This window comes from Ambystoma mexicanum, chromosome 2p (genome assembly GCF_040938575.1).
Source record: "Ambystoma mexicanum isolate Mex_15411 chromosome 2p, UKY_AmexF1_1, whole genome shotgun sequence".
Taxonomy (NCBI): Eukaryota; Metazoa; Chordata; class Amphibia; order Caudata; family Ambystomatidae; genus Ambystoma; species Ambystoma mexicanum.
Genome location: NC_090923.1, coordinates 877,183,205 through 877,207,384, shown reverse-complemented (window position 1 = coordinate 877,207,384; position 24,180 = coordinate 877,183,205). Strand labels below are relative to the sequence as shown.

General features: G+C 42.9%; 1 protein-coding gene across 1 annotated transcript in view; it reads left to right on the top strand.

Moving 5' to 3' along the window:
- Positions 1 to 23,529, top strand: part of TMEM160 (transmembrane protein 160) — a 61,855-nt gene extending 38,326 nt beyond the window's left edge. Inside the window, exons 3-4 of the mRNA XM_069644569.1 lie at positions 8,104 to 8,196; positions 23,022 to 23,529. Coding sequence (XP_069500670.1) covers positions 8,104 to 8,196; positions 23,022 to 23,275 — 347 coding nt within the window. The 3' untranslated portion in view covers positions 23,276 to 23,529. The remainder of the gene's footprint in view (positions 1 to 8,103; positions 8,197 to 23,021) is intronic.
- Positions 23,530 to 24,180: the final 651 nt, after the last annotated feature.

The window sequence follows — 24,180 nt, the reverse complement described above, 5'->3', positions numbered from 1 at the left end:
GGGAATAGGAACAGAAGAATAAGGTGGTAGAGAATGCTTTATCTAGTTTCAGATGGATGCAATGTTGAATGAAAATGCAATACAGAAAATACTCACATTGATTTCAACAAAACAATGTAATCACTTTTCTATGGCAATCCACCCCCCCCCCCCTTATGCAATGTAAGGAAATGAAGAGGAGAGCACACAGTTCTTAGAAATGCAATCAAATGTAATTCTGTTCACCCCAGCAAGCTTAGACTACAGAAGTTTGAAACACAGGCCCAAAATGCTTTTATATGTGCTGGCAATGAAGTGAGGAATATGCTGAAAATGGTTTTAATTCAGGGTGAGTGAAATATACTTAGGATGAGTTCAGGCTCACTTTAGCAAGGATCTAGGAGTAACTAGCAGGTTAAACGAATTTTTGGCAAAGGAAAGCAAGGAAGCTGCTGTTTTCACACGTGGCTGGATTTTTAACCAAATCGCGAATCGCGGCAAAATTCGCGAATGCATGAATCACGATTACGGCAAAAGTATAAGGAGTATACTAGATGCAGCTATAAAATGACAGGTGACAGTTAGGAGGCAGTTCTGGTTAGATTAAAATAGTTTGGATTAGATTATTTTAACTAAGAGATTGGTTCTGGACAGTTCTGCTAGGTACTCACAATATATTTTTGAAATAGGCCTCGCCAAGGATCTGGTCAGGTTTTGGACTGGACTCCGATTCTGGTCTCGGCACTTCACAGTGATCTGGATCAGCTCTCTGGTTCTGCTAACAGCGGTCTGGGTCACTCTGGATCTCTGGCCTCTGGTTCTGGATACTGCTTTGCTTTCTCTGGGTGTGCAGCACTGCTTCTGGATTTTTCTGGCACAGGGTTTTAGGCCAGAATCAACAGCTGGGTCCGGCTGTGAATAGTCTGCAAATGATTTTTGGGCCTGCTAACAAATACTTTTGCTTGCAGTGGACCTTCTTGGTTCAAAGTTCTGTAGTCTCTGTTTAGCTTAGAAGTCTAAGTGTAGGATCTCTGGATGTGAAGTCGTCAGTCAGCATGCTCCGCAGCAAATGGAATTGAATGTCTCTACCTGTCCCAGCAGTCTCTTTTTATGTGTTTTGAAAGTGGGTGTGTGCCTGGGCCTAGCTAAGCCTGCCCTTTTCTACTTGTCATTGGCCCAATTCTCCCCTCTCCCATGATTGGGGGGAAGGAAATGTGAGTCAGAGTGATGCTGTAGGTTTTATGGGTCAGAGGATCCTCCCCTGGTCAGTTTGCCCACAAATCTATTTTTGACCTAAAGACATATTTCATAGATGCACAGTGGTTTGAAATTACATGCACCCATCACGTATCACATGAGGTATACTCTGTTCAAACTCTGATGTTTTTAAGAGCTTGCATTCAGAAACGGCAACATTTTGCATTTTTTAACTGGTTTTGCAATATTGGTTTTTCATTAAAAATTATACACATATGCACGGCCTGTCCATACATACTCCAGTCAATTCCCATGTCTCTAGCTTAAACACAGAGTCTGTAGTATCCATAAATAGCGGGGTTTTGCCGCAGAACATCACACAAATTTTGGGCTTGAATCGAAGGTACATTTTTTTAAATTAAGGCTCTCAAAGTTATACATTCCTGTCATTTGATTACAAAGAGTTATCAGTGTTTCTGTAAAATATATATTTTGCTTTCAATTCAGTTCTCAGAGTGTTGGAGTCCGCCTCCAAGACTTGGGTGGGTCAGTGATCACATGTGTCTTCTGCTGGGAGCTCTTTGTGTACAGTCAACAGTCAACATCAGCATATTCTATTTAAGTGCAAGAGCCTATTGTGTGGTCTCCAGGAGGCTGCCAGCCAGTCTGCCTTCTATCAATCAAGAGGTCATGTGAGATTCTGACTCCTGGTGTGAATCTCTGGAGGTGAGCGGTTTCCCAGCCTTTGGCCTGTTAATTAAATCAGATTGTCTTCTGGGAACAGCATGTGGTTAAGATTTTAATTAACTCCCAGCCTTTGATGTAAAGGCCTCTCCTGCAACTCCTGACATGCAGTTTCCCTGTCAGAGTTAAGACCGCTAGCGCCGCCCTTGGTCAAAAGCGGGTACTGCATGCATTTTTTTTTCAGTCTTGAATTCAAGCATTTCAAACAAGAGATATTACATGGAAGTATATTGTCCAGGTTCAACAAATGGCATTGGTGTAGTTCTGCAGTAAAATAATTTTGTGCCCATAAATTAGCCATGTTTGACCTGAAGAAAACGAATTCCCAACAGTTATGGGTTGCTTTTGGCAATCAGCATTGCCCCTTTTACAATGGTTTTAGGCTCTGTGCCCTTCTGTGCTCACAACATAGGCAAAAATGGGTGGCACCTTGGGTGACCATCTTGGTGTGCGCACAAACTGCGTGGTTCTCCTGGATTCTGACGCACATGTGGGCTTTTTGACCATCTTGGATTTTCTAAGCCCACAGCACCAAATGTTGCAGCATGATAGCTCAAACGTGGGTCAGGACACCCAACAAGATACAACCAATCAAATTGACAAATTGAACTACAAAGTAACTCAGTAGGAGAATGTGAATGGTGGCTACATTGAGAGGAAATGTGATGGGGCACTAAGACCATAACTACTGTCCTTTGAGTGTAGACTTTGATCAGGAAGATATTGGACAGTTAATTATCAAATCGTAGCATTCTAATGCAGCAGGTCCTAATGGACTTTGGAATACCATACTTGGGCAAATGTGGCACTCTGGTCCTGATGTAAAGTATATTCTCACATCATGCTCTACATCCATTTCCTCATAGGAATCCATAATGGCTCCAATTTTCAAGAAGGGCAATCTGTTTGATCCTAATAACTATCAACTGATTGCCCTTTTGGATTGCGATAGTACATTCTTTCCAGCATTCATTCTTGAAAAGTTGGAGCTATGGATTAAGGAAAATAATCTTACCCTGGAACCGATGTGGTTCCAGAAGGGAGCAATCAACGACTCGCAATGGGCTTATTCTGCCTGTCATTAAAGATGGCACAGGGAATGTGGTGAAGGGATTGCCAAATCTTATGTATGTAGCATTAATGGATTTCTCCAGGGCATTTGATCTTGTGAACTGCAATCTGCTCTGGGGAAAGTTAAAAAAATGGGGCATCCCTGCATCCTTACTGGCTATTTTAGAGCACACACATGAGGGGGAGGGGAACGTGAGACCTGATACTGGGGGATCCTTCACAGGCAACTTCCCCACATCGAAAGGACTTTACCAGGGCTGTGTACTTGCCCCATGCCTATATAATTTGTACTAGGCATACCGAAACGATACCTTGAAGAAAGGCTGCCCGGATCAGTCCCGAGGTGGAAGGGTATCGCATTAGCTGGCTGTCGTATATGTGGATGATGTGGGACTTGTGGACGGCTCACCCATAGGGGCTACAGAGGTTGTTAGGAGCCTTAAGAATATGCAAAGGCTATTTACTTGACTATGAACCAGAAAAAGTAACATTATGTTTGGCAACATCAAGAAGGCTCACTTGGTCCATTAATGAAACAAGGAGAGTAACATATTTGGGCTTCAATCTATACAAGTTCTCAAATTAATTACTCTGCATTAACATTTACCAACTGGCCTTTCAGATGAGGCGTTTACAAAGGAAACTGTAAATTCTGAATCAAACCTCTCATACCAAAGATAATGTATGGTATGGAGATTGTGCTGCATATAACATTCTGTGGGAGAGATTTGATTGCAGATTATGGAAGAGGGCCTTGGGACTGCCATTCTCTCTTCCCATGACCCCTTTACATTTTGATTGGGATTGTTATCGTTACAGTATTTAATTGGCGGATACTGTCTTTGGTTAATAAAACTTTGTTGCCTACGCAAAATTTCTTAAGCGTGAATCTATGAAGGAAAATGCATCACCGTTTCTGAATAAGATGTTATCTTTGGCTGATAGACTTGGATGATGCAGATAAATATCGCTCTGATTTTGTGGGCAACCCAATGAATGTAAAGGTTCTGAAGGAGAATGACTGGATTGTCACCACCACTCGTACAAGAGGATATAAACTGCATTCAACCTTTTCGATAAACCTTGGACATTTACCAAATTATCTCTTATCAATATCCGTGCCCTGTCGCAAGAATCCAGTTTTAAGATTTCGACTGAACCTTTTACTGACTGGCTAAGTATCATATGCTCATAGAGAACAAAAGGACGAGGGCTATAACATTTGCCCACTGTTATTCTGTAAGAAAACAAGAAACACTTCAGAATATATTGGTGGAATGTTCAACCCTAGCACCATCAGAACAAAATATCTGGGCCAAAAGAATTTTGTAAAATTTTGATTTGTGGAACTGCATGTTTGCAGGATCTGAATTATTTATAACGTATGCAATTGTGCACATTCTAGATGAGTTACGCTTACTCAGATAGTGGGTATGGCATGTATCTTAGCATATTACTTTTTAAGATTAAAGTGTTGTAATTGTGCATGAATTGAGTATTTTTGTGCAAGGTCAAATTCAAGATAATTTTTATTTTTTTTAAAGAAACCTCTGTACAATGGTCCTCTACCAACCTTGCTGAGAAACTTCGAGAGCATACTCTTGAGGACTTCACTTCCTCCACATCAGTATTAAAGTTCTCAGAAATGTTGCATTCCTTTGACCAAAAGGATCTCCATCTGCAGTCCCTGACCTGATGCTTGTGCCCCTTACACAGCCAATTTGCTTAACCTGTAATCTATATTGAGCAGCATACTCGTATGCTGTTATGTGACAGTTGCGCAATTTTTATTCTGTGGGCAGATCACCTGCGGGCAGAGCACCTGCTGTGCCCTAGCACCAGCGTATCCTTTGAATGCTCATAATCCGTTTGTGACAGACCTGTTGGGTCTAGAAATATATATCTTGGCAGGACTGTTGGAAGGGTCCCAAGCCCATCATCCCAGGATACATCTGATCTTTAAAAATCATGCTCTATCTTGGGATCCAGTTGTAGTGTAACCGCTGATTTACCTTCCATGCGGCCTCCTCGCATTTTGCCCTTCCCATCTTACTCTAAAGACAGGTCTCTAATGCAAAGTGTTAAGACTGATTTCCTATACTCTGGCGGACAGATGTATAGAAGGCCAACCTATATTGTGACAGGTACAACTCTGGGAAGCTGTAGCCAAACCAGTTTAAGGTAGCAGTGACAGGCGGTCTAGGCTAAGATCTTCAGAGGGGTGAGAGGTAAAGGGTCCATAATGAGGTCACACAATGGGAGTTACAAATTACCCTTAGACAGAATGTATAAAAATAGTTATTTAATTATGGCCAAATACACTATAAGAAAAATGAACACAAGCAAGTAGACTTATCAACCAATACCATGAAACTAAAATACATATATACAATCACAGGTTCAAGTGCATAATACAACTCGAGATACTCCTGCAAGGGAATGAACAGGTGAGTATTGCACACAAAAAGGTCCACAGAGAGTTTACCCCCAACTAATATTGTCCAACCCTAAGTTGCCTGGGGCATTGTGCCCTACTTTTCAGGATACAAAGATGCAGCACTCAGGAGGCAGGAGAAAATGTAGGTAGGGTCTCTGGGTTCCAGTGATGGATTCTTAGAGCCAGGGTTCAAGAGAGACCGTGTCCAAAATTCCCCCCCAACAGTTCGAAGTCTTGCCAAGGCAAGTTTTAGATATGGAATATTATAAGTCCATTGACTTACAATGGGAGTGTAGGGGTATGTGAAATGCTCAGTATCTTACCACACCCCCCCCCCTCACTCAGAATCTTCCCAAGACTTTCCAGAACAAAGGAAGGGTGTCCTGGCTTGCTTTTGCCGCCAAATTCCGCGGTCCTCTATTTTCACGGGTTGCAGGTTCGAGTGGAAGCGGGTCAGAAAAGCAGGTTTCGGACCGTGCACGCCACGCACAGCGATTCAGCAGGACTTGGTAGCCGCGGTCGGACTTTCCGGTCTTTCTCAGGTCCCCTTGGTGCTAGGACGCTGAAATTTAGCAGAGGGTGTCGTTGCAGTGGCAGCTGAGGGTGTGCCAAGTTTCAGACGGAAACTCGGAACGGCAACAAAGATAACCCGGTAGCCCAATAGCTAAGCTGGTCAGCCACAGGAGGATTCGCGGGCACTTCGAAGGTGGTTCTTGCGGTGGGCACCGAGTAGGCTTCGGGAATGGATGGTCCCTCCACTCCTGGGGTTGTAGCACCTTCGCAGGCCTACTGGAGATCAAGAGACAGACAGGGCTCCACCAGGACTGCAGCAGAAGTTGGTTGCCAGGCCTCCTTCAGACAGGTTACAGGTTTCTTTGCGGGTCTTCTCGGCTGGACGGATCCTTGGCTCCTTCAGGTTCTTCCAGGATCTCTGAGAATTGCATGCAGGGGCCTTCTTCTTATCCTAAAAGCCAGGTAGGAGTCGAAACTCACACTAGCCAATGGCAGAAGTAGCCCACACACACACCCCACAGTGGTCCAATGAGGACCACTGGCGGGAACACTCATGCCTACCACTCGGACACACAGAAACCAGGATGTGTATTAGGGTCAGACTGACCCAGCCCACATCCTGCCTGCAAACACACAAAGCCCTCCAGTAGCATGGCAAAAGCTCCTGCTTTCCTGGGCACTGGAAGTCCTTATAAGGATCATTCTTCATTCTGGCCTCTGAGGCCAAACAAGATGCAAAAACAATGGGTGAAAAACCTTGTGGTGCAGCCATGTTTGACTAGTAGCCACAGTAAGTAGCCAAACGTGGTTAAGCTAAAACGAAATTCCCCAAAAAGTGGGGAAAAGTCACTACTGCCACCAGCCCATCTTTTAGCACCTCAGAATAACCAAAAACTCCTTGAGTGTTAGTGTAGGGCAAAACAAAAATGAACCCCATTGCACTGCAGTGTAAGCTGCTGTGTGCAATGATAAAAAGTTACCACATGTGATACAAAATTAGCCACAAATAGCAACATAGTCACAAGACTAAGGGAAACACTGTTCCCCAGTACTGATAGCCTTAAGGACATATCAGTTTCCCCATAACATGTGAGCAAAGGCCAGTACAGTGAAGCTTAAGGCTTCACTGTACTGCAAAAAGTACAGGTCGGATTAAAAAATGAAAGCAAAAAGTTTGGGGGTTCCATAAAGAGGGAAGGAAAGGTGCAGTAAAGAGAATCTTTCCTGACACAAAGCATCCGAAAAGCAGTATTGCATCGCAATGTGCAGTGTAACTCTGTAGGTTTGCTAATTAGACACTTGTGTAGCACAGATGGTGATTTTTAAACTCCCCTGTTCCAAGAAAACGTAGAACACCCTACATTTTTCTCTTGCCCCTAGGGCTCTCCCCACCTTTTTGTTCACAGCTAGTTTATAAAGGTTAATGGAGAGAGCAGCAACACTTATCGCCTCCATGTGCCAATTACCTGTGTTGTGCCAGTGTTAGCCAGAAAACGTTGCTGCTTTTTTAAATAATTGCAAGCCAGCAGTAATTGGGTGGTACTTTTATTAAGCTAACTATAGTCGGTTTTGAATGGACCAATGCGTTAAACTCCTTCAATGTCATTCCTAAACCTATGCATTGTTAACCCGATTTTACAATATTTATGCAATAAAACACTGCATGGCCTACATGTTTTTAAGAAATGTTCATTTTAAGATCTTCCATAGGAAGGTAGATTGACTTTTAAAAATGTATGTTATCACACAGCGAAAAAATGCTCTTGTTGGAAAACACTTCTGTCACCTGCATTTGTAAGACGCTTATACAGCCAGAAAATTCTTTCAAAGCTGCCACAGCGCAACAGGGAGGGAACATTGGAATGAAAGACGGTTCTATGAGCCGGAGCCGATCCCAAAATCCTTGACATTCGATCTCATCGGTCACTTCAAACTAGCTACACTGAATGTAAGGTGCCTGCACTACCATTTTCACCGAATTTGTCCAGTTCTCGAACTGCTACGCCATCTACTCCTTTGTATTTATTTGAAGAACAGGGAAAAAAGTGTTCCAAGTCAAATTTGCCCATTTGAATTTGGTTATTTTGACTGGTTTACACGAATTGGAAAGCACTCTTGTTCACGTTTAAATGTGAGATACGTTTTCTACTTTTCTTTCAAAGGCTTCCTTTCGTGGTTTCGTAATGGACTGCTGGCCACAGGAATTGGAGTGATTTCTTACGTCCAGAGTGACATGGGTCAAGAGGCAGCTTATGGCAAGTATTCATCTGGATTATCTTTCAAATGCTTTTCAGAACTGTAAGGCAGAAAACTAATACCATTTGATAATAGAAATAAGAGTGACATAAGATAAGTAGAAACCTTGAATTCTGTGCAAATCTTTGGTTACTGTAAGTTGTTTTCAGGGGCTGTAACAGACTGGTTTTACATTCCAATTAGTTCATTTCTATTTTTGCGGGGAGCTACCAGCGCTGTCTGTAAGCCATAACTATTGGCCCTGGAAGTGATGATTGAAGAGAGCAGGAATGCGAGTTTGTACACAACCTGCGCAAGTGTTGGCCTTTTATTCATTGATTGATCACCCAAGCTATACTAGTCTTTATGGACATTACCCATGACTAGCTGCCTAAAACCACCACCTGAGATGTCTTTGCATGCTCTGTGCTTTTAAGTGGATCTCATTATTTCTAAGCACTATTCTGATGTGTAATGGCTTTATTGCAGCTGTAAACTAGTTTTCTGGTGTAATAAAAACGTCTTAACCTAGTGTTCCTTCAACCACTTGACTCCTAGGCAATGTATGCCCTCACACTAAATTCCTTTGAAAAACGAGCACTGGCAAGCACAAACGTTTTGGCATATTAAGGGTATTTGTTAGACATTGCATTGGCATTCCATGTACTAACATCATTTGCCAGCTGTTGCAATGTTATGGGCAGTAAGAACAATTAGGAAAATGCCTAGCTATTCAAATCAAAAACCCATTTGCATGGCGACTAATTCTTTGGAATTTGTTTTGGGAAAGAGGAAACTGAATTTGAAGTGTTTTGCGACAGCTTTTTTACTATATTTTCTGTCGGAGATGGGGGTTGCTCCTGATATAATTTTTTATTTTTTTCCATTTAATGTTTATAGTTAATAGCAACTTTTACATATGTATATAATCAGAACATACAATTCATACATAAAATAACTTATCAAGAAAGATTTCCCTACATATTTACCGTTCCAATGTAAAAGTCTACTTCCACTAATTCCAATTCAATTTTCCCATGGCCATTATCCCACTCCACACATGATATAGCGCTATATGCAATGAATTCTGTATTTAGGCAATAGCAACAGAATGAATCCCTTTTTAATATTGTCTAAATACGTGACAAAAGGCCCCAGCAGTCTCATGTAAAGGGGGCCCTGTGTTGCGAATTCCATGAGGTGGCAAACGGGTTCCATCTTTCCTTCTATGCCACACAAACGGCATAGCTTGTCCTCCAGGCTAATGGTGAATTCTGAGCCAGTAGATGCAAACACTGTTAGTTTGTTCAAACGTAACAGGATAAATCTGTGTAACGCAAGAGATGACATATTCTGAGATGCCTCCGTTTTCTATATTGTTGATTTAGGTTCTTCACAACTAAGCATTAACTTTTCAAACTCGCCAAGTGATTGTAGTTGTCGATCCAGTCCCATCTATCTAGCTTATTAACAAACTTTGTATGTGCTATTCTTCTTCCCAATTGTGTTCCCATTCTATTGCCTTGAAGATCTAATTCACCATAATGCTAAATTTACTTTTAGCATTGGCGCAAATTTCCGTTCCCAATAATTGTAATAAAGAGCAAGGCCGAGATAGATTTGATTTTAAATAAAATGGCATCTCCTTTTCGAGGCCACAGCAACCAATGAGCTACTGCCAAGCTCCAACCTTATGTCTCAATAGGTATACTTGGGCCTCGTTCTAGAATTCTTCGCCAGAACCTGCCTTCTACTATCTTTAACCATGAGATGTTATCCGTGCTCAGGGCTTCTAGCATCAGGATGCCATGTAAATTCTAGCCAGAGACTTCTCTGATGCACCTGGAGATCATATGGGTCAGGGCTGTAGCTTTTCGATATCTGCTTTCAGGTATTTTCTTCTTAAACATGTTATTGGTGACATGGTCCAGTTGCTATGTATGCTAAATGACTAGAGGCTCACCCCTAAGACACTGCTACAACTGAGTGTTTGCTCCTGGCACCCCTAGGTTACAACCCCAATGTTCTTATGGAATTGCATGCCATAGATGGATCAAGGTTGTGAAAATCAGTCTACAGATTATGACCTGGTAATTGTACATGTTGAAAGCATTTAAGCAAACCTTTTCTTTTGCAGAACACTTCTCCGTTTCTAGTATTAATTTGACAATATGCAAGTATCAATTATGAGACATTTTTACACAAGTTTTTAGAGTTGGAATATGCTTCGATTTTCACAACGTGAATTCTAATCCTTGTTCTTATTCATGTTCTTGTTTCTGTTAAGCTGTAAACTTTGCTTTTTCACTTTGTTTTCGTTGTTTTAATATATACTTGCTACATTTTACTGTCTACCAATTTATTTTACTGTACTTGCTCATATTAGATTGTAAAACAATGTGATATTCATGTGGTTTTTCTGTCACTTCCACTCCCATAATTGCTCCTTGTGTGTGTGTATGAGGTCCTGCACCTCCAAGCCCAATAATTAGTTGCTGGCCATTTCCCCATTCTCGTAGTAAACTCATCCCTACATGCATCACTTTCTTACTCTGATCAAATGCTCCGTTTTTTTGGTTACATTTCATAACATCTTTTGCATTTACAACTTGAGTTGCTTCTTTAAAAATATGGCAAGCCTCTCTTCCGCCTACCTTTTTTTTAAAAAAATTTTAAGCTTTTGCTTCCTTGAAAAATGAGCATAACCGAGGAGTGTACATATCTAGTTGCAGGCTACTACCCAGCCATCGTTACTTGCTCCTACACAAAGTACACCATGTTTTACTCGCCAAGAGTCGATCACTAGCCAATGGCATGTTTTTGAGCCTTGGCACAACCAATGCAAATGCAGTAGGTACATATGCATAAAGATCTAAACAGATCTGTAATTATTCCTAGCGCCCAATCAATTTACCAAATTGTCCTTTCACAAGTGGTGTATCAACTCTTTTCCAACATCTGGACGTTATATGCTGTATGTGAACAATGCTGCCATGGTTTTCTCTAATTAACCAGGACTGTCAGTAAGAGGCCATAACAAGGGAATTTGTCACAATGTTTGGTTTAGTATACAAGGATTGCTTCAACTTTTCAGTGCTTGTGAATTCTCCTCCACATTGAGGTTCCTATTGCCTTAATTGCACAAGGGCTTCACACGTCTACAAACGGAAAATCCTAAAATACTCAACATGAGCTACAGTGATTTGTGAATCTTTGGAATTACTAAATAGTCTTTATACCCCTTTGTTAATATATGCATGACCAATACTTTCCTACATCATTTTTCCATTGAATTCATTAACACGAAAAAATGTCCTCCATGTTTAACTTCAAGCTCCCTTGCTCTTTTAACACTTTCCTTAAATAAGTATGTGGCTGATCATTTCTGGATAAAATTAAACATTGTAAACATTTGCGTGCGTGCGACCGAGAGGGCCCCAAAACCTTTTTACATAGGTTGTGCATCACCTGTGCTAGCATTTGTCACTGAGGCAATTGATTGTGTTGTAGGTCAAAACGTTATTTGCTTGCAATAATATATAGCCAATATACACTCTTCCTATGTAAGCCTATAGATGTGACTATTCTGCTTTAAAAAATGACATCCTTTAACAATTCCATATTCATTTCAAGAATGGCGTGACTCTTCTTAGGCACACTATATGGCTTCCCAGATTTTGGATTTCTGATGTACACTTTTACAGAATAGTCTCTATGCCAAAAATCGAATTCACTTTACTCCCAAATCATGTGGGCGGGGGGGCGCTCTCCTGCCATGCAACCAAGTCTGTGGTAATCATTAACTCTGCCCTCCTTGACAATCCTATGGCTAAACACATCTGGACTACTGTCAACAATTCCCTTCTCTGTCGACTACCATGGCAGCTTATTGGCAAAATAAAGTACACTGTACCGTCGCTCTGCCCTGGTTTTCCTTGTAGCATCAATGTTTTTCGGATCCCCCCTTCCACAGTCTTGTCCCTAACCTGTTGCGTTGCCCCCCGCCCCCAACCCCACCCAATTGTGCTGGTAGCCCAAGGTAGCCTTCCTGTAATGAGGTCTCCTACCTTCTGCGGTTGTCTCTTGACCTTGTGGTCTTACTGGCACTGCCTTGATCTTTTTTGCCTGCTCCCTTATCTTTGCCAGTTCTAATGGATCAAAACACTTGATTTCAACGGACAACCTGCGTTCTCAATCTCTCCATTGCCACCTCCCAATTCTTCTGACAAAGATGCCTCCTCCCCTCTGGTTCTCTCCCTCTGGTACTTAAGTGCTCTCCATTCTGAGGGTCTTGTCACCCCATCCCTTGTAAATCGCATATATTGTACTTCACAAGTACAACTTTTCTTTGGATCATATGTTCTAATTGCCCATTCTTCTAACGTTTCCCACCCATTCTCCTCGTACACCTGCACTAATTAGTTACCATGTTCTACTCCTCTACCGCCTGTGTCAGTCACCCAGATACTAATTTTGCCATCCATCGGTAAAGCTTGCTTCCCTTCAAAAACTGTTGCGTCAAAACCTCTTCATACTCCAATCAACCGTTTTTCTTTAGATGACGATCCAGTCCATAACGCAGACCTTGATGTCATCATTACGTAAACCACAGATCCGAATATTTGCCTATTTGCTGAACATAGTCTATTTACAGCTCCTCCTTGGGGCCTTACCCATCCCTGAAAGTGTTATTTATCGCTATATTGACATGTTAATAAATGACTTCACTTGGACAATATATCTGAAGCTGCTAATTATTCTGCCTGCTGCAACAACATACTCTGTACTTGGTCTCCAGCTCTGGCTTTCCTCTTACATTATGACTTTTTTGATTAATACAAATTCGAAAATTCTCCAGTAACCTCCTCATGACCTCGTAGAATATTTGCTCAACTCCCTACCCTCAAAAGGCCTACTTGTGCTGGGAAAAGGGGAACAAATCACTGTGGCTCTGCTAATTCTGGCTTCCTGTGAAAACGTAGAAACCAATACAACTCCCTTTGTATTGGCCACTGTGCCTTCCACTGCCCAGAAAGTAATGCATCCCATGCACACCTTTCAAAGCACTTAAACCCCCGACCCCCCCCCCCCCCCCCCGCGATCAGAAAATCGATGTTCACAAAACCACCAGACTATTTAGAATGGATTTGAGCACTTGATGACTAATAACTGTATCATTGTAAGCCACACGGCTCCATCAAGCCTATACATTCTAAAACGGACTACTCTGCACATCCTTAACCTCCTCACGATCCCCTAACTACAACCTACTGACCTTTGTCTGTGACCACACTATCTACTGCCTGCAGCCATCAATGCCTCCAGTTTAGCATCTGCCTCTACCCCATGTCAACATTGCCAATGCCCTTTTTTTTTTCAAAATCCTTTTTCCAAGACATTGCCAAAATAGCAGAAGAGCGCAGGGCTCACAAAAAATACCAGCCCACTCACTTAGGTGAGATTTTACGATGGACGAGTAGCATTTGCAAGGTATTCTACCTCGATTGCGGTTATGGGAATGTTTGACTTATTTGACATTTACTGCAAGCAACATTTTTTTGCAGTCAATGGCAAATCAGTTTCACTGTGCATGGCTTGCCTTTTGGTGGTAGCATTGCGAATATCAAGGTGTTTTAGTGAAATGCACCAGTACATTTTTTTTTCACCACTTATAATGAGGGGGGGGTGGGAGGGCGAATTTCTCTTAGGTAGAGTATGTAAACAAAGGAACTCGCCCTGCAGGTCTAGTGGGATTTTAAAGAATTATCCAGGCCTTGACTTAAACTCTGAGCGCTGTAGAACAACTAACCTTAAGGTGGGGGCAGTGCACCGAACCTCTTACGGTTGGTTCTGTGGCAGAGCAGTCAGGCTTAACTTTAGGGGGTGAGGAGAAGTAGGCTGGCGCAGAGGTAGTTGGCTCACCCTGTGGTCCAAAAAGAACACACCACGCTGGTATACTGAACTTAAAAGTTACACTTGTATAGATCTGTATTAGTAACTTAAGTTGACCACATCCAATAAAAAAACCTAGCGTATGCCCTTCCCACTCGTTTACTATAATGTAGATCCACTATCTGGAAATGGACACATTATAATAGACAAGGTCGTAGGAGGGACTCTTAGGGTTTCATACATTAAGACATTTAGTATGAATAATCCTTATAGTAGCCCAGATGCCAAAACATTACTTGAACCCTAGACCTCTCAGGTACAATGTAACTCTGGAACCTTTTTTTCTGGTGTAGTACAGCATCCAAACAGCCAAGGACTTTACCCTGGACCAACAACAACCTAGACAGTGGGGGGAAAAAAGAACGGCAATCTTCCTTCTTAGGAGTGGGACCCTAAACAAGAAATGGTAGCAATAACGAGGAGAACCTGGCATAGCAGCATTTTGGCACTTAAGGGCACTTAAGGGCAATTCAGAGCAGTCACCCAGCAAGAAACGTTCCTACAACAGAGACCACAGTGGGGGCAATCAAGGACTGGCCAGAAGAGCGCATGAGGCAAGATATTGGAGGGGAATGGAGGGAGTGGTTCCTCAATACCCTTTTAACTCACATTGGCTTGCAATACCAAGGTGGTATGACCACAACTGGAAAGTGCTGGTACCTGGAGATGGCTCAAGCAAGCAAGCAAGGAAGGCCTGGCCCATTCAATGTAGGGTCCAGCAGCACTATGAGGAGAGGCCCAGGAAAGATGTCAGGATACATGGTCTAGCCATTATAACCAAATCTTGACTTAGAAATGCAGCATGGCTAAAAAACTGCAGGAATCCTCCAGCAGGGTAAGTAAGCTACCTGCTTTGCAAGAAAGTCAAGTTAGAATTTAATGGAGGATCAGGGTCTCCCCTAAATGATATCCCACTCCTAGTGGCTGGTGTAAACCAGCCCACCAATACCGGAAAGGCGGGGAACTGCAACTTTTGGCTTTCAAAGTGTTTGAGCCCCCCATAATCCCTATTATTGACTGTTGGCTAGGGCTGGTGGAAGTTGCAGTGCAGATGAGTTATCTTGAAACTGGACTACTGTGCCAGCATCATCTTCTTTGGTCTCCTCAACTATGCTTTCTGTTCTCTCGGCAAGATCAATAACTTAGCTACCAGGGCTCTCATTGAACTTCCTCACTTCATGCTTACTTCCTCATACCATCACCAGGTTGGATGGCTGACTATGCAAAACTGACCCAGACTTCTATTTCTTCTCACGGTTCAGAAATCTATACACAGTAAGCCACCCCCGTATCTATTCAACTCTACAAGCCTTCTCGTAATCTCTGTTCTGCCTCCCCGATTACTCTTGTGCCACCTCACCCACTACTGCTCTCTTCTTGCTCCACTTGATGGAATTCTCGTCCCTCTGACATCCGAGAAACGGTCCACACTGATTTGTTCAAAAGCAGACTAAAAACCTACCTCCTTGGCTCTGTTACCCTCTTCACCAACCTCTCCTGCCTTCTAGCTAACATGTGTCCCTTGCCTCTAACCTACCTCTGTCCCTCACTTTCTCTGCCTTCACTATAGCACTTCATCCCTCATGGTCACATCCCAACAGCTGGCTGTACCTCCTACCTGCATGTCTAATGTTGGGTGTCCTTAATCCATGCATGTCTACCCATGTATTGTCCCAGATGATTGTTCCATTTACTCCGCTCCGCAACCTGGTCAGAATGTCGCTGACGACTCCTTCCTCCCTTACCCCCTCCCGTGTAATAAGCTCACTGCTTCTCTTAACATCAGATTTCTTAACTTATTGTATGTTCTTTTGTATTCAAAAGGGCATTGTACCTCCCTGTATATAAATAAAATAAATAGTGCAAAATGTCTGGATAGCGGTTGGTAGCAGGCTATCTCATTGGCCCTAACCCACCACTTGCCTTAGACTCCTCCCTGCAGGATTTGAAATGGCCTTCCGAGGAACTGGTCGAGACCGGGTCAAACCGCTATCGAGTGCATGGCTGGGCTCACAAAAAGCCAGTGTGTGTGCAACATCCATTTTTGTCCTGCCTTGTGGGTTCCATGAACAAGGAAAGACTCAAAAGAGATCAGGACTTCAAATATTGGTACCCGCAAAGCTACAAATAAGGTACATTGGCCTACTAATGTGATCTGCTTTTCTCTCATGGTGAAGCAAAAACTAATTTTCAGCTATCACCACACTAGTCTCTAAAACCAGTATAGGGTGATACAATCACCCTAGGGCCACATTGAGGTGCTCTTCCAACCCCCCGCATTCCATTTGAGCCTTATAGGCCTCCATGGATCCATGTACTAGGTCAAAAAGGGTTGCAGTAGCAGGGTGATTTATTTTGAAGGCCATTTCGCCAGAAAACAATTGCTCCTAAACAAAAGAAATAAAAGGAAAAAGTAAAATGTTTAAGGGTCCCTAAAAAGTAACTGCAGAACTCCCAAAAAATGTCATCTTACTCGGGGTCCTAATTCTACCTAGAAACCTGTGTCCTTCTTGGATGTTGGTCTTCCATTTTCACCCTGGCAACAAGGTACATGAAGACCCCAAGAGGGACTGCAACCAAAAAGACACCTTGCTGCTCTAGAAAAACTACCACTGCAAAGAAAGCTGAGTAACCATGGGCCAGCTACTTGCTGAAGATGTGCTCTCCAGCAACTTCTTGTGGCTGTACCTCTGATCATGATGTGACATGACAAGACCTTTTTCTTCCCTTCAGAAATATGTTTTCAGTGCCCATCTCCCGGAAATGAGCATGCCCTGAACACACTGATGTGGCAAACATGTGCATCTCTAAACCCTGTAGCACCTATAAAAGCCAGCCTGCAATCAAGGACAAAATACATCTGTATTGAGACCGCACTACTCCAAACTGGGGAATTCTAAAAACTGCAGAACATTTGCTCCTGCTGAACAATTCCTCGGCAAATGTTTTGTGTGGATGGCCTGCCATTTTGTGTCTACCTCAGTCGCAGTAGTGCTGGCTTCTTGTCTGCCTGGTATATTGCCAGGGTATAATGGAGGGAGCTGTGTCCCGTTCTCCCTTAAAAGTTGTATGTGACAATGGTTATGTGATGCTGAGGCATCAATGTCTCCAGAGCATTCACCCAGGTCCCACAAAGCATTGAAGGGATCAGACTGTTAGTCCTCCTTAGTGCTGCTGAGAAATTGATATTCTGGTGAATGATTCCTTACCATCTCCCTGATGTGCTTCCACGGTTATCTCGGCGCTTCTCTGCAAGTGTAGCCCTATCACTGTCATCAACTCATCAATGTACCTAGAACCTGTGCCCGAGTCTTCATGGATTATGTCTTTTATGACAGGACCTTACATAAACCACCTAAGAAAAATTTGAGTGACATGTTGCTGGCAGGCCTTCCTGGTAGGGGCTGTTAAGGGCCAAGCAAAGTTAGTGGGCTTTAAATGGCAGTGGCATGGTTCCCAGCAGGGTAGTCCCACCAGCATATGGTTATGGTCATTTTCACCCGGTTGGAAGACACTGGTGCTAATGCCCTTCTCATGTGCTTAAGCAATACACCCTAATGGGTGGGGGTATTACTGTGTCTGGAATGCCACGGGCAGTTAAAAGCCCAAGAACATCAAGAGCTTTAACATCAGCCCCAGTGTATTACCAGACCAGGTAAGGCCCCCGCCCAAAGGGGTTTATTGCTATTGGCAGCGTGGCATGGTTACTGAGGTGCTACATTTTACTATTTTTATTTTTAATTTTAAAAGAAATTTAGGGGGGGGGGTTTTTCGGTTTTTTTTTGGTATGTTGAGAAACCGCATAGTTGCCATTTCTCAACTTAAAAAGTACAAACTAAGATGGTTGCCATGGCAAAGAGACAAAAGAACTCCCTTCCCATGGTGGCCATTGCGGTGGCAGGGTAAGTGCAGGACCATTGTTTCAGTTAAGTGGGGTTTATTTATTTGAATAGCTCCGACGGCCCGCAGGCATCAGGGTGCATACGATAAGACAAAGAAGACAAGATATGGAAAACAAACGGTGATTACAGGACATTTACGTATACCAGTTGAATAGTAGCAGATTAAGGGTTAACGGGAATTACATCATGGCGGTGTTCTTTAAAAAGGAGGGTTTTTAGCTTCTTTCAAAAGGCGAGATGGTTGGTCTCCAGCCTGAGGGCTGAGTGGAAGTTTGTTCCAGCTTGCTGCTGCGCAGTTGGGAAAGGCTCTTCCCATACCGATATATATATATATATATATATATATATATATAATTTTATTTTTTTTTTTTATTTTTTTTTTTTTTGTGCGTCAGTCCTATGACTAACCCAAGGGCTTCTGATCAAAGGCCCGGATGGGGTTATAAGCGATTTAGTATGCATGTACTATGCCGTACAGGCACTTGTGTCAGGGTCAGAGATTTAAATTGTATGCAGTCTTCTATTTTCAACTAATGCATGTCACGTCTGGCTTCACTAATATGTTCAGTTCTGGCTTTTTGTTTGATTAGAGCAATCGTGTTTTGAATCAGTTGGAATTTGTGCATACTTCGTTTGCTGGCTCCTGCTAGGAGTGCATTTCCATGGTCTAGGCGAGATGGAATAGCAGCTCCAGCTATAGTAGTGCAGGCTTTCTCCCTAAGCAGTGGTCTAATTGCCTTAAGCAGTCTAATGTAGTAGGCAACGTTTTTGCTTGCATACATTGCTTGGGCTTCTGCATTCAGGGAGGCTTCTAGGGTCATGCCTAAGGTTTTAACTTTGCCCAAAACCTCAATGCGGGATTCTTTGATTTTAAAAGATTGGCAGTCTGGGGAGAGTTTGGCTCATGCATGTGTGGACCCAAAGACCATGAGCTCGGTCTTATTACTATTCAAGCACATCTAGCAATTGTCCATCCAGTCTTCTGTGATGTTATAGAGGTCATTAAGAGATGTACTATCCTTAGCGTGGTCCCCACTCAGTTCTATAATAAGATGTGTCATCAGCATAGTTGGTGAAAAACAGAGTATGGTCCAGCAGTTCACACAGGAGTCGTAAGTACAGGTTTAATAACGGTGGTGAGAGGCGGGCACCCTGCGGTACACCGCAGAAAATGTTGGATTCTGCAGAGAATTGGTCTCCCTGGTGTACTTGAGAGATTCGGTTATCAATGTTGGATAACCATCCAACAGCTTCCTTAGAACAGTTAGCAACATTTTCTAGTGCTTGTTGGAGTAACTGGTGATCCACCAGATCGAACGCTGCACTAAGGTCTAACAGAATCAGTAAACCGACTTTTCCCTTATCCATAATCCCCAGCATTTTGGTCTGTAAGTCAAGCATTGCTGTCTCAGTGCTGCGGATAGGTCAAAAACCTGATTGCTGTGGATGTAGGATTTCTTTACTTTCAACATATGCCTGGAGCTGTGCAGTTGGGATCTTATCCATAACTTTGAGGGTAAAATTACAGTTTGTAATAGGTCTCAAGTTGTTTGGGTCGCGTTGGTCTAAGTTGGGCTTTTTTGCCAAAGGTGTAACGGTAACCTTTTTTATATTTTTGGGTACTATTTGATCGCAAAAGGAGGTGTTTACTATTTTTGTAAGTAAAGGAGCAAAGATGTTGGGGTTCTCAAGAATAATCTTGGGGGAGGGGGGTTGGGAGAGGGAGGCAGAGATTGTTTTCAGCACAGGAGGACGGTTTCATAGAGGCCAAAGTTTTCAGCATGTCTTCTGTGGATATTTGCTGGAAGTGGAATTTCTCCTTGCATTTGGAAGTCGTTGCTGTTCCTTGTGTGTTGGATTCAGATTTATTAGCTTGAGCAAGTGCTATTCTCTAGCTTTCGTGATTTTATTACTTAAGGCTGCCTGAGTGTTCTCACATTCAATTTGGGATGGTGAAAATGCAGGTACTAATGCCTGAGGCTTGTCTATTGATTTAAAGATTTCAAAGAGTTTACCTGCTGAGTTAGCGGAGGCTTCAATTTGGCTATTGAAGTAGTTCTTCTTTGCCTCATTGATATTCTAATAAGATTCTAGTCTTATTGCAGTCAGTTGGATTCTTTATTCAACGTATTTCGCTACACGTATTCTCCTTCTTTAGAGTTGGTAGTTCAGTGGTGAACCATTTTTGGTGATTAGAATTGGGCCTGACTATTTTGTCAGGAGGGGGGGCTTTCTGATTTATTAGAGTGAGCATCTGCTGGTCGTAATTATCTATGATAGTATCACATGAGTCGTTTTCCCTGATGTTAGCTAAGATGCCATTTATGCAGAGTTCTAAGTCAGATTTTCCGATGTTCTTAAAGTTCCAGCATACGACTTTCTTTGCTTCATTCATGCATTTCTTTACTCACTTTAAGGTGGTCTGACCATATGCAAGGGGTGGTCACATAATTATTAGTTTCTATGTTGTTGGTTATAACCCTGTCCAGTTGGTGACCATTTGACATGGTGAGGGTAGGAATTCATTACATCAAACTGTATTTTATGCAAAAAAAAAATCCATAGTGATAGCTTCTTAATCTTATGAGTCACCACGCCATCGATTCTAATCTCCAAGAATGATTGTGGATTTATTTTGTCCCATCAGAGTTGGTGAGCTGTACAAGTTCGTCATTGATCTTGAGACTATGGAGGGGGAGGTCTGTATAATAGTATTAGGTGAATGCAATTGTTATTTGTGGGACAGTATTTTAGGTGTAATATCTCACAGCCTGAACATGAAATGGAAGGGAATACATGTATTGAATCCCGAGTAATTATGGTTACCCCCCCCCCCCCCCGCCCTTCCCACTAAATCTTTGTTCTCTCCTCTTACTTTCTTCTATGCACTTACTCTATCAGAATTGTCCCTGAACCTAGTATGATAGCAACCTTGTCTGTCTCCTTGCCCCTCCTCTGACTTTTCCCACACCCCAGCACTATCTGAAATGTCGTCGGGCCTAGTACGGTAGTCGCCTGTCTGTTTCTATTTCCTTCCCACTCTCCCCCTCCCTTCCTTATCTATGTTTTAGCTCTTGCACTATCTGAAATGCCGTCGTGCTGAGTAAGATAGTTAATTTCACATCCTTACTGTCCTGTAAGAATGTCATGGTATTTTCCCTTGTTCCCTCCCTTGCCTTGAAGCGCTTTGAAACACGTTGTTTATAGGCACTATATAAATAAACTATCATATCATTATAGTGGATGGTGAAGCCCAATGGCACTGCAAGGGAGCACGTTGGTCCTATAGGGTCTTGTAGCCACGTCTCCGTGATGCACATAACTATCTTCTGAGTCAATATCAAGTCATGTATACATGAGGCATGCTGGTTGAAAGAGCGTGTATTCAGTAAGCATATTTTTAATTCTTTGGTAGTAGAAGTAGTAGGAAATTCATTGTTCGGCTTAGTATTGGGCATGCGGTTGGTAATCTTATGATTGGGGTTGCACCTCGTGTACTGCTACCGACGCACGTGGCAGCTCTTGTGTGGCATCTATTTGAGCTGCCGAGCATGCCGTGTCACAATGGACTCTGCGCCTTTGCGTTTATTGCTTCTGTCAACTGAAGTTTGTATAAGTTGTACAGAAGGGCGTTCATTTTTTCAATGCCCATCTTTACCTTGATTGAGCGCACCATTGCTAAAGTGCAGAGGGGAGCAGAGTTTCTGGCCGAGGACCGGCGCAAGACCGGCTTGACGCTTGAAGCACCGGCGCTGAAGCGCCTGGCGTTACAATTTCAAAGGTGCCGGCTTCTGGGAGATGTAGAACCTTTTCAACAATCCTGTAATTAAGAGCTCGGGTAAGGCACGCAATGCTAGGGTTGGGTGGGGATATTTGAGAGGGAGTGGGCAGGAGAGATGGCATTTGATGGTGAGGAAGAGGGTGCACAGGCTCACTTACCTGGTGCCCGGCAGGGTAAACTGCATCACCTGCTCAGGTGTTCAGAATGCAGGATTTATCATGAGGTAAAGCCTGCATCCCGAGCTCCTTGATTGGCTCGGATGAACTCTACTCCCACAGGGGTGGGGGGGGGGGGGGGGGGTCAGGTGCCGGGGTGGTACAGGGGGGTTGGGGGGATATGCACAGTAAGTCACACAGGATTTGAAATTGAAGGGAGTTGGGAGCTATTTAACTTCTGCTTATAGCCTCGGAGGCCTGGTAAACTTAACACCAAAAGCTACTTTTGGTTCCCCAGGTCAACTGGTGCCAAATGAATACACCTGTGTGAATTTAACTCTGTGCATTTGGGACAATCTATACATGAACATTTGGACACATCTATACACAATGTAAAGCATAAGTGGTCTTAAATAATGGACAAAAGTTTGTTTCCATCTTATGTGGAAGTTAGATTTGTGGAACGCTATGTAGTAGCTCCTGGACACTGGTTAATGCTGGATACCCAGGAGCTGCTTTTAGCTCCTACTTATCGAATCTTAATTTTGACCCCCTGGTCACAGGTAGGGGCAATGGTAGTAGAGGTGCTGAAATGATATATTTGATAGGTTATTAAAAACGTGCTTAATACCACGTGCTTAATACCCAGAGGTTTCTAAGCGCGGACCCGGGGATCGTACCTGTGTTGCTCCATGTCGCTTTGCTTTCAAGGCGAGCAAGTTGCCCCTGAGGTATCCTCCCAAGACATGGGCGGCGGCTACACTCCAAAGGGGGGGGAATTAAGGATGAGTGAAGCAATAAGTGATTGGCAAGATGTGTAATAAAGCTTTGCATGCTACTGGCAAAAGACAATATAAGAGTTATTTGCTCCGCTGTTCACTTTTTGTAGATTTCTCCTAAGGTTTCTTGGAGTGTAGTTATCGTAGGCTCTCTTGCTGCTGTAGACTGCCTGACACCACACAGTGAATAGGTGTCCTTGTATTTCATGCTGTAAATCAATTCTAGGATGTGGTTTCATTTTGATTCTTTTCTCATGATTTTCTTATTTACTTTAGGATTCTTCATTCTGGGTGGAGTTTGTATGTCCTATGGAAGTGCTTCCTACCTTGCCAACCTTGTCCTCCTTCGTCGCACTATGATGCTGTCCTTCTCAGCAGCAATGTTGAGTGGAGCTGCTGTGCTGTCTCTTGGACTCTTTTGGGTCTGTGCAGTCTCCTTGTACATCGGACGCTTGGAAGTGGAGATTGTCCGAGATGACACCTGTGAGAAATGCAGAGACCAGAAAGACGATGGCAAATCTGAAAAATAATGGAGGCTTGTGTAGCACATGGAACAGTTTCTCCATTACACTCGTCTTAGGATATAGGATATATATTTTCTTTTTTTTTTTTTTTTTACAGGAACCTATTTATGCTTTGGACTTTTTCTTCACCGGGATGGTTGCTGGTTTGTAAATACCCGACATGCATTTTGAATGTTGCTTTTTTATTTATGATGTTCAACCAAACAGCAGTTTGAATGATTAAATCATGTTTAAATAAAACTTGCATCTTTGTCTTAAAACATTCTGCATGATCTCTAGTCTCTTAGATCAACGATGGAGAAGAGCAGAAGAAAGCCTATGCAGATTGGTCGTCCAAAATGGCAAACGAAAAATGGAACCGATATTTGTGATGCGAGTTTATCGCCATACAATATAGTAGATCTGACGTTTCAGATAGTGCAGCACTGAATTCTTTGTCATCAGCCTTGGTGTCCTCGCAATGTACTGCATCTGTGCAACCTCTACTGATTTGTGATCTAGAACGTAGTTTCAATTACAAAGTAATGACTGAGTGGCACAGTGAAGCGGTGTCCTGGGGAATCCCGTTTCTCAGAGTGAGAGCTGAAGTATATGGGATGTGGTATTCTATATTAACATGGATGAGAGGATTTCTCGCTTTTCCAAAATTATCATATCAGAATGAGCTGCCTACAGTCACTAAGTGGTGGTTCCCTTCAGTTGCATGTCATATTATCTTCTGTATATTCTATGCTTGTACAGTGAGACACCGACTGGTGAAAGAAATCTGCTGCGGCAAAAGTATATTTTGCTGAATGAATTTGCTTCCCCTACTCAAGGGGTGGGGGGGGGCGCTTTAGGCTGCATCTCCCCTTTTGGGAGTTGTAGTCCCAAACCTCTTGAGCCAAACGTTAGACACCCTGCCCTACTTC